Below are 12,023 nucleotides of genomic sequence, written 5' to 3'. Positions count from 1 at the left end.
AGTGAACCAGATGGGTTCTTCCAACAATCGACAATGGTCTTCAATACAAAGATGTGCAGGTTAAGTGAGTTCACTATGCTAAATTGCCCTTAGTCTTCAGGGATGTGTAGCTTAGGTGCATTAGTCTGGAATAAATGTAGAGTAGTTGGGGAATGGGTCTGGGTGGGTTACTCTTCGGAGGGTCAGTGTGGACTTGATGGGTCGAAGGGCATGTTTCCATACCATCGGGATTCTATGTTTCTATGAATTCCAGATTTTTTTTATTGAATCCAAATTCCACCATCTGCCGTGATGTTCGAACCTGGGTCCCCAGAAAATGGGCTTAGTTTCTGGATTAAGAGTCTAGCGATAATACCACTAGGCCATCGCCTTCTCCTATATTTTCAACTTTTGCCTTCTTATTTCTCCTCTTGTGTGTACATGGGCTGCATTACTAATTCTCTGCTTTCTAATGATTAATAAACACAATCTTTGTTAACTCAAGAAAGACTGGTTAAATTGGCTCCTCAGGGAGGTGAATGAATGAAAGAGAACCATTTAATTCCACCTCACTGGTAGGTTAACAGTTTGGGGTATCCTGTCTGGAACTAATTTCAGAGATAAGAAGGATTTTATGTTCTCAGAGGGTGCGAGTCTTTGGAACTTCTTAACATAGAGAGCTTTAGGGGCAGAGTTCTTGTGTATACTAAGGCTGATATAGATAGTTTCTTGATCAGTACAGGAATCGAGGATTACAGGGAAAATGCAAGAAAGTAGATGTGAGGAATGCCTACCCTGAGAACCTGGTTAAGCAATAATAATTATAGTCATCATATTTGTTTATTTATTCCAGATTTATTTAATTAACTGAATTTAAATTTCCCAGAACTGTGGTGGAATTTGAGCACCTGTCTCTGGGTAGCCTAGTTCTTTGTTCTACTAGCCATCAACATAAGCACTGTTTCCATACCTTTAATAATTATTAATTACTGCTATTTCAAATGATCAGTTCATTTAGATTAGATTACTTACAGTGTGGAAACAGGCCCTTCGGCCCAACAAGTCCACACCGACCCACTGAAGCGCAACCCACCCAGACCCATTCCCCTACACCTAACACTACAGGCAATTCAGCTAACCTGCACATTTTTTGGATTGTGGGAGGAAACCCACACAGACACAGGGAGAATGTGCAAACTCCACACAGAGAGTCACCTGAGGTGGGAATTGAACCCAGGTCTCTGGTACAGTGAGGCAGCAGTGCTAACCACTGTGCCACCATGCCGCCCGTGACATTTCACATAGAAGGTTGTTTATATTTTCTTCATACCAAAACTTTTTTTTTAAATTCATGTTTAATATTTGCCAGACCAGATCTCAGGCAATTTCTTGGGGTTTCTGCTTAAGTGAAAATGAAATGCTGAAAAGTAGTCTGACTTTTTTTGAGAACCAGCAAAATATGTTATTTTGACACCTGTAGAAATGGGACCTGCTGATCAGCGAGCATGATCTTGAGGGTGAACTGGAAGTTGACAACATGTAGTCTGTGAACAGGGTCTTAGAGTAAGCCATGTGTGAAGGTGAGAAGAGCCAAGTCTCATAGATCTCACTGGGTGAGTGAATGTTCTCAGCCATCTCACTGACAAAATCAAAGTTTCACTCACATTTACTGAACACAAACTGAGAGGCCAGATTGTAAAGTTTGATGCCTGATTAACTCATTGCAGCATTCCAAAGTTGAAGAAATAGAAATGCTGCATAATTGTGCACTAGATGGACTTAAAGGTGAATCTCGATTATCCGAATTTTGGATTATTCGGCAAGATTGCAAGGTCCTGATGCTTGGCTAAATTATGCTATTCGGCTAACGAATATCCTGCATTCGATTAGCCAAATGAAATACTTCCTGCCCACGTCCTTCAGATAATTGAGGTTCCTCTGTAAATGTTTTTTAGCGCGTAGACACGAGTGAAGTGCATAAATTTGTGTCATGTGTGAAAAACAACATCTGTGGTTGGTCAGTAATTTCCAGTGGACAACTCAACATATGCTCACATTCAGAGGATGGAGATTTACGTGCTGGTGTTTGCAAGAGAGAGATCCAACTGATCAGCTGTTTGCATTAATGAAGTCATAGTGAGGGGTAGATCAGTCAAAACACAAATACTATTAAAAGATAAGTTAGATAAAGGAAATGTATGTGTTTCCATTTGCAGAATCTTCACAATGTGATAATGATTATTGGAACTACATTGTCTATGTGTTTACTAAAGGAACATAGCAAGACATCTCCAGGCTCTGCTCACAATGGGAGTTGGTTGGTTTGTGTAACTTTGATAGATAATGTAGAGGAGTGACATTGGACCGGTTGCCTGTCAAACTTCCCCTCGTTTTCATTTTGCCTGAAGACGTTGTGATATTGTTCGTCAAATATCACAAAAATAACTTTAATTTGTCATATTTAGACTGGAACAGTTGGAGAGACTTGTAGTGATGCAACATTTCCATGAGCAAACCCACGCTTATATACATTGAAGAAACAGAGTTTGTTGCACTTTAGGAAAGTATTACACACTCTTTTGATCAAGAAATACAATTGGACAGTCAGTCACCTTGTGGAGAGAATAATCATAGCATTTCTTCTCAAGGCCTGGATATATGAACAGAGCAAAGGTTAGTGCAACAAATAGAAATAATTACCATGTACCTATGTTCGGCTGTTACTAGACTCCTATAAGAATTCTGTTTGCTGTTACAGCCATTTCTTTAGGGTGTTCTTTTCAGTTGATGGCTTTTCAGCTTTTTTGATATTGATACGGATCCTTACAAAATGGTTTGCAACTGTTGGTCACAATGCATGAAGAATTTACAGGATATCTCTGAGCGACAGCTGGGAACTATGCTGTTATAACCTAATAAATATTTATTGGTCACTTATACTAATTACAAGGCAGGATTTCATCATAATCTTTCTTGGGCCGCAGTTATGTATGACCTGATCATCTGCATAATAGCTAATTAACCACTTATACAGACAAATAATCTGGGTGTAAAAGATCCTGAGCACACTCTGAAGTAGGGGTGAGGTCCAAAAAAACATTTGGCTGATAATCTGTAAACAAATAAGCAGTTTTATGTAACTGTAAATTATGGATGTCAAGGCAATAGGTATAATGTAAATCTTTTAATTAATAGAAACAGTCAACCAATATAACTATTGGATTTTGATACAAGGCAAATCCTGCCCAAGACCAATTTGCAGGAATGAAAGAAATGGTTTTACATTATCTGAGAAGTAAAATGCATGACATGGTGTAAATTTAGAAAATAAACTATACTAAGTATTATTCAGCAGCTTAAAAACGGAAATAATTGCTTTCCAACAAAACCATCTCCTGGAACTATTTGTGATATCTATTAACTAAATACTCAAGTGTGACTTTGAGTTAATCGATGAAAGAAATATTTGTATGCATATCAGGAATAAATGTAAAAGGAAGATTAAAACAAAATAGTTTAAATACATTGTTATCAACTACACGTACCAAACTGTGTAAACATAGTAAAGGTACAGGAATTTACTCGAATTCCATGAAAGAAATTAGCCACTTGAACAGACTCCCATACTTTAATGTGTAGCCAACTGCAGGATTGAATATTTGTTCCAACTGCTCCAGGGTATCAAAGGAGAGTTCAAATGGAACCTATAGTGAAAGTAAATGAAGTTAATACAATGTAATAAATAATTAGTTACCGTTATACATTTCTATGTCATATTTATTATAAGGTTATAGGAAAGACAGCAAAAGATTGGCTTGTAAAATTTACGGCAATTCTTCATTGATGAAGCATGTTGCATGACTGGCTGATACCTAATGGCCTTGTTATTGAGACAGGACAGGGCACAGAAGAAAGTGAATGGAAAACTCTGCCCAGTTTCCCGACATATAATAATATATGATCTGTTCAATATTGTATAAACACTACAATGTGTTGACCTGTGTAACTACTTTGGGTTGCCATATCTGAACCCTTTTCAAGAATGTAATCGTACACACCAAACTTTTCTCAGATATCATTGTAATTTGTTTATTTCATGATTAAATGTTCAATAATTCTTTCTTAAAAGTAAATCAAATATTAACTCTAGGACATGTCTAATCCTAAATTCTACATCATAAATGTTCTTAGGCATAGAATATGAAGTTCTAGCCAAAGAAAATTATACACTATTAAGTCCACTCCACTAGTACTTGTTGGTATACATCATAATCATTTCCTGAACAAAGTACACTTCCAGGTCATTCTAAAGATACATTCTTATGTTCACTAGCTTCAGCTCTATCCTGCATGTCCATCCTTCATTTGTGCAAAAAACAATTTTGCCTGAAACATGTTAATTTTACCCTAATCTTCTGCATTTCAATAATACTGAATATATCACAAGTGGAATCAAAAACATCACTATAAGTGAAGTCCTGTACATGTTAAGACCAGAAGACATAGGAGCTGGAGTAGGTCATGTCGCTCATATGCTCTGCCATATCTGATAATCCACAACACAACTTTCCTGCCTTTTCCCCATAACCCGTGATTCCCTTAAAGATCTGTCTATCCCAGCTTTGTATATTCTTGATGACCCAGCTTCCACAGCCCTCTGTGGTAAAGTGACTCATTACCCTCTTAGAGAGGAAATTCCTTCTCATCTCTGTCCTAACTGGCTGATCCTTTTCTCTGAGATTATCCCTTCAGGTCCAAAACTACCCCACAAGGGGAAACAACCTCTCTGATTCTACTCTAAGTCTGTGAGAATGTTTTTTAAAAAAAGTCTTATTCTTCTAAACCTGAATGAGTTCAGAGCCAACCTACTTAATCTCTCATAAAATAGTCTATTCATACCCAGCTTTGTGAATCTTCTATAGATTATGATTTGGAGGAGCCGGCATTGGACCGGGGTGGACAAAGTTAAAAATCACACAACACCAGGTTATAGTTCAACAGGTGTATTTTGAAGCACTGCTTCACCATCTGATGAAGAACCAGCGCTTCGAAAGCTAGTGCTTCTAACTAAACCTGTTGAACTATAGCCTGGTGTTGTGTGATTTTTAACTTTCTTTGGATTAGGAATACATTGAGCCCCTCAAACCAGTTTCACCATGAATGAGATTATGCCTGATCTGTGGCCTAACTCCACATACCTGCCTTTGGCCCATATCCCTTAATACCTTTCCTTAACTAATAATTGTCTATCTCAGATTTCAAATTAACACCTGAACCAGCATCTACTGCTTTTTGCAGAAGCTAGTTCCAAACATCAACCACCGTTTGTGTATAGAAATGTTTCCTAACATCTCTCCTGAATGGTCTGGCCCTAATTCTCAGACTGTGCTCCCAAGTTCTAGAATCCCCATTCAGTGGTAATCGTTTATCTACCCTCTCTTTTCTTGTTAATATCATTTAACCTTCTAAATTCTAGAGAAAGCAGGCCCAATTCATATAATCTCTGCTCATAACTTAATCCCTGACATTCTTGTAAACCTATGTTGTACTTGCTCAAGGCCATTTACCTGCACTTGGTCCATAGCCTACTATGCCTTTGTAAGATCTGCAATGCCAGTATATCTTTCTTGAGATAAGGGACCTAAAACTGTTCACAGTATTCCAGATGTGGTCTTGTGTAGTTTTGGCAAGGCTTCCCTTTTATTATATTCCAATCCATCTGAAATAAAGGCCAACAGTGTATTTGCCTTCCTAATTGCCTACTGAACTTGTAAACTAGCTTTTTTGAGATTTATTCATGAAGACTCCAAATTCTTTGAGCTGCCGTTTCCTGTAGTTTTTCTCAATTTAGATAATATTCAGCTATTCTGCCAGACTCTATTACAATTTCCCACTTTCATTCTGTTTGCCAAGATTTTCTCCTGTTGCCCGTCCTGACTATCTTTCTCTAAGGATGGTTAGCTCAGTTGGCTGAATGGCTAGTTTGTGATGCCGATACCAATAACATAGGTTCAATTCTTATGCTTGCTATGTTTACCATGAAGTATTCTCCTTCTCAACCTTCCCCTTGCCTGAGGCATTGTGACCTCATGTTAAACTCTATGCAGTCCTGTGTCTGATAGAACTATGGCAACTTTACATTTACCTACATCCGTCTGCAGACTCTGTGCCATCCTCACCATACGCCTTCACACCAATTCTATGTCATCCACAAACTTAGCTATAGTACATTCACTTTGCTCAACAAGATGTGGAGGTGCCAGTGTTGGACTCGGGTGGATAAAGTTAAAAATCACTCAATATCAGGTTACAGTCCAACAGGTTTATTTGGAAGCACTAGCTTTCAAAGCGCTACTCCTTCATCAGGTAGCTGTGGAGCAGGATCATGAGATACAGAATTTAGAGCAAAAGATCTCAGTGTCACGCAACTGAAATGACTTATTGAACAAACCTAGATTGCTGTTAAGTTTTTCATCTTTTAAAATGAATTGTAGTTCATTAATATGTAAATCCCAGAACTTCTTTCCAATCACATTTTTGAGATAACTTAAGGTTTTTATAAAAAAAAGTGATATCTCAGATCAGATAATGCATTCAAGATGTGAGGTTAGAGCCTGTCTGTATCCCAATCTTGAGCCAGACTGGTTCTATTTTCAAAGTAGGAATTTATAAAATGTTACATGGATTGACTGCTTGCATTAACTACATGTAGATTGTGTGCTTTTTGAACAAAATAGAATGTATTTGCAATTATAATTCTGCAATGAACCAAAAACCTGCAATATGTTGTGTGATTTTTTTTTTAACTTCCTCATCCAAGTCAAATGACTGCCAGAGTACACAGGCCCCTAGGCATCATGGTAGACCACAAACCCACCAACACAGTAAAACAGCAGCTAATAAACTTGAAAGACCCTATGCAGACAACAAGCAAAACTAATGTCATTTACAAAATTCCTTGCAAGAACTATAACAAACACTACATTGAACAAACAGGCAGAAAACTAGCCACCAGGATACATGAACATCATCGAGCCACAAAAAAGCATGACCCATTCTCGCTAGTATCTTTACATACAGATGAGGAAGAATACCACTTCAACTGAGACAATAAATCCACCCTAGGACAAACCAAACAGACTCATGCACAAGAATTCCTAGAAGCATGGCATTCCAACCAGAACTCTATGAACAAACATATTAACTTGGGTCCCACTTACCGCCCCTGAGAAAAATGACAGGAAATGACATCACCACAGGAAATGAAGTCATCAAAATAAGACATCACCAGCCCAAGGAAATCTAGTGCTTCCTCTGGAAGCTCACTGAAGATGTTACCCAATATTGTGATGAAACGTCTGAAAATGAACCTTCCAGCTCAGTGAGCAAACCAACATCCAGAACCTCAACCTAAGCTACAAGTCTTCTCAAAACCCAAGTCATGAATATATATTGTAAATAATTATGACTCCAGCACTGATCTTTGTGGCATTCCACAAGTTACAGGTTGTCATCCCAACTCTGTCTTCAATTAGTTAGCCAATCCTTTATCCATGTTAATATACTACCCTCAACACCATGAGTTCTTATCAGACGCCTTCTGGAAGTCCAAATATATTTGATCTACTGGTTCTCTTTTCGACGGGTTGGACCGAAGGGTCTGTTTCCGTGCTGTACATCTCTATGACTCTATGACTCTATTATGTTGCCTCCGCAAAGAATTGAAATATATTTGTCAGGCATGATTTCCCCTTCATGAAGCCATACTGATTCTGCTTGATTATATTATGTTATTCTAAATGCTTTGCTAGTGCATCCTTTTGTAATAGACTCTAATATTTTCCCCAATGACAGACATTAAGCTGACTGTCTTATAGTTACCTGTTTTTCTCTCCCTCCCTATTGAATAAGGGTGTTACATCAGCAGTTTTCCAATTAGAGAACCCCCTACAGTGTGGAAGCAGGCCATTTGGCCTGTCAATCCCGCACTAACCCTCCAAAGAACATCCCACTCAGACCACCCTAACCTTGTCACCTGAAATTTCCCCTGGCGAATCCACCTAGCCTGCACATCCCTCGACACTGTGGGTAACTTAGCATGGTCAATCCACCTAACCTGCACATTGTTGGACTGTGGGAGGATACCAGAACACCCAGAGGAAACCCACGTAGATCGTAGCCTCAGGGTGGAATTGAATCTGTCACTGTGAGGCAGCAGTGCTAACCACTGAGCCAATGTGCTGCCCCTCTGGTACCTTCTAAGAATATAATGATTCCTGGAACATTACTACTAGTGCAATCATTATCTCTCTAACTACTTCTTTTAATATACTAGGATATATTAGACTTCAGATGCATTAGTTTCTGTCCCTCTGGACATTACTTGCAAGTTTACCCTCAAAGTTTATTTTCTCCCTTTTTGTTTTTGGATATCTTTTGTATTGGTTTTGAAATTTGCCAATTCCTCTGGTTTGCCACTAATCTTTGTCACCTTGAATATTTTTTTCTTTCAATTTGATGCTTTCGTAGTTACCCATGGTTGGCTTATCCTCTTTTTCTCACTGAAATGTCTCTTTGTTGTGAGCCATGAACTATTTTCTTAAACATCTGCCATTGTTCATCAACCAAGTATTTGCTGCTAAACTATTTTCCTAATTCACTGCTACCAGCTCCACCCCTGTTCCTTTGTCAAAAAACACACAACACCAGGCTATAATCCAATGGTTTTATTTGAAAACCCTAGCTTTCGGAGCGCTGCTCCTTCTCCAGGTGCTAGTAAGAGAGGAAGACTATAGACACAGAATTTATAAGGAAAAGATCAAAGAGGCATACAACTCATGTACAATGAATTGAACACACCATTTATGATGGCTCTGAAATTTTTTATTAAAGTTTTTTTCTCCTTATAAATTCACTGTAAATTCCTTATAAATTTCCCTCTAAATGCAGCTAGTGTTTTGAAATAAACACATTGGACTATAATCTGTGTTGTGTGATGTTTGACCTTTTCCAACACAGTCCAACACTGACACCTCCTAATCTTGTTCCTTTGTAATTACTCATGGCATGAAATAACAGTGCAGAATAAATCTGGATAGGATCTCCCAGATCAGATTTTCATGGAGATGGGATGACTCCAGTAACCTTTAAAAATATCAGAAGGAACCTAGATATCAATGCCCTGCATCCATTTCCATTTTGATTGACAGAGACCATATTAGACAGGTTTCTGGCACTGAGCCTGACTTGGAGGGAAGGGGGGAGAAGAGGAAAGTGCTACAGGTAGCAGACTCAATAGTGAGAGGAACAGACAGGAGATTCTGTGGTCATGAATGTTCACCTAGTGTCACGGTCTGGGATGTCTCTGATCGAGTCTACAAGATTCTGAAGGGGGAGGGGGAGCAGCCAGAAGTTGTGGTGCACATTGGCACCAATGACATACCTAAGGGTGAAGACTTAAAAAGTGATTTCAGAGAGTAAGGTTGGAAGCTATGAAGCAGGACGAGCAGAGTAGTAATCTCAGGATTACTATCAGTGCCACATGCTGGTGAGGTGAGGAATAGGGAGCAAGTGCAGCTAAACATGTGGCTACAGGGCTGGTGCAGGAGGGAGGGCTTCAGATACGTAGACTATTGAGGTACCTTCTGGGGAAGGTGGAACTTGTACATGAAGATCAGATTGCACTTAAACTGGAGGGGAACCAATGTCCTGGGCGGGGGTTTTCGGGACGGTTTAAACCTAGTTTTGTGGGGGATGGGAACCAGAACTACAGATCAGAGGAGAGGGTAGTTGTTGAACGAGCAGAAATAGAATGCAGAGAGTCTGTCAGGAAGGATACACAGTTGATACGGCAAAGGGGTGGGTCAAAGTGTATATATTTCAATGCAAGGAGTGTCAGGAATAAGAGTGATGAACTTACAGCATGGATCAGTACTTGCAAATACAATGTTGTGGCCATAACAGAGACATGGATTTCACAGGGGCAGGAATGGTTGCTGGTTGTTCCAGGATTTAGATATTTTAAAAAGAACAGAGAAGGGGGTAAAAGAGGAGGGGGAGGAGCATTGTTAATGACAGAGTGCATCTCAGCTGCAGAAAAGAAGGTTGAGGAGGGTTTGTCTACTAAGTCAGTAACAGGAAAGGAACAGTCACTTTATTGGGGGTTTTCATATACCCTCCAACAGCAGCAGAGAGATGGGAAAACAGATTGGACAGCAGATCTCGGAAAGGTGCAGATGTAACAGTTGTTGTTATGGGTGACTTCAACTTCCCCAATATTGATTGGAACCGCCTTAGTGCAGATGGTCTGGATGGAACCAATTTTGTTAGGTGTGTCCAGGAAGGATTCCTGTCTCAATATGTAGGCCAACCAGGAGGGAGGCCATATTGGACTTGATGCTAGGCAATGAGCCAGGTCAGGTGTCAGATCTCTTGGTGGGACAGCATTTCAGTGACAGTGACCACAACTGCCTCACCTTTACCATAGCCATGGAGAGGGATAGGAACAGACAGTATGGGAAGGTGTTTAATTGGGGGAGGGGCAATTATACTGCTATTAGACAGGAGCTGTGGAGTGTAATTTGGGAATAATTGTTCTGCAGGAAATGCACAACAGAAATGTGGAAGCTGTTTAAGGAGCACTTGTTGCAAGTGTTGGATAACTTTGTCCCACTGAGACAGGCAAGGAATGGTAAGGTGACGGATCCTTGGGTGACAAGAGAAGAGGAGCTTTTCATCAAAAGGAAGAAGGAAGCTAACTTAAGATTGAGGAAGCAAGGATCTGGCACAGCTTTAAAGGATTACAGGATAGCAAGGAAAGAACGCAAAAAGGACTGAGGAGAGCTAGGAGGGAGCAAGAAAAATCCTTGGCAGGAAGGGTTAAGTAAAATCCAAAGGCTTTCTACACATACATGAGGAATAAGAGAATGATCAGTGAGAGGGTAGAGCCGATCATGGATAGTGGAGGGAACTTGTGCCTGGAGTCTGAATAGGTAGGGGAGGCCGTAGAGGAGGTATTGCTTCAGTATTCATGAGCGAGGGGGACCATGTTGATAGTGAGAACACCGTAGACCAGGTTAATTGGCTTGAACAGGTTCCCTCCAAGGAAGTGGATGTGCTGGAAATTCTGGGAAGCATCAAGGTAGATAAGGCCCCAGGGCCAGACCAGATATATCCAAGGTTATATATATCCAGGAAGCGAGGAATGACACTGCTGCGCCTCTGGCAATGATCCTTGCATCCTCACTCTCTACGGGAATAGTACCAGCTGATTGGAGGGAGGCGAATGTTGTTCCTCTGTTCAAGAAAGGAAATAGGGAAATCCCTGAGAATTACCAGACCAGTCAGTCTTGCATCTGTGGTTAGCATGGTACTGGAAAGGATTCTGAGAGATAGGATTTATGACTACCTGGAAAAACATAGTTTGATTAAAGATAGTCAGTGTGGCTTTGTGAGGGGCAGGTCATTCTTCACAGGCCTAATTGAGTTCTTTGAGAATGTGCTGAGACAATTGATGAAGGTCGAGCAGTTGATGTGGTGCATATGGATTTCAGTAAAGCATTTAGAGTCATAGAGTCATAATGATGTACAGCATGGAAACAGACCCTTCGGTCAAACCCTTCCATGCCGACCAGATATCCCAACCCAATCTAGTCCTACCTGCCAGCACCCGGCCCATATCCCTCCAAACCCTTCCTATTCATGTATCCTTCCAAATGCCTCTTAAATGTTACAATTGTACCAGCCTCGATCACATCCTCTGGCAGCTCATTCCATACACGTATCACCCTCTGCATGAAAACGTTGCCCCTTAGGTCTCTTTTATATCTTTCCCCTCTCACCCTAAACCTATGCCCTCTAGTTCTGGACTCCCCAACCCCAGGGAAAAGACTTTGCCTATTCCAACAGTGGCTTAACCAATGTCCTATACTGCCGCAACATGACCTCCCAACTTCTGTACTTAATACTCTGACCAATAAAGGAAAGCATACCAAACGCCTTCTTCACTATCCTATCAACCTGCGACTCTACTTTCAAGGAGCTAT

General features: G+C 40.2%; 1 protein-coding gene across 1 annotated transcript in view; it reads right to left on the bottom strand.

Moving 5' to 3' along the window:
• Window positions 1-3,242: 3,242 nt before the first annotated feature.
• The window catches only part of cfap54 (cilia and flagella associated 54), a 450,427-nt gene continuing 441,646 nt past the window's right edge, over window positions 3,243-12,023 (bottom strand). The window contains exon 70 of the mRNA XM_072562407.1: window positions 3,243-3,683. Coding sequence (XP_072418508.1) covers window positions 3,558-3,683 — 126 coding nt within the window. The 3' untranslated portion in view covers window positions 3,243-3,557. The remainder of the gene's footprint in view (window positions 3,684-12,023) is intronic.

Source organism: Chiloscyllium punctatum, chromosome 44, assembly GCF_047496795.1.
Source record: "Chiloscyllium punctatum isolate Juve2018m chromosome 44, sChiPun1.3, whole genome shotgun sequence".
Taxonomy (NCBI): Eukaryota; Metazoa; Chordata; class Chondrichthyes; order Orectolobiformes; family Hemiscylliidae; genus Chiloscyllium; species Chiloscyllium punctatum.
The sequence above is the reverse complement of the archived record's forward strand: the minus strand, read 5'-3'. Positions and strand labels throughout refer to the sequence as shown.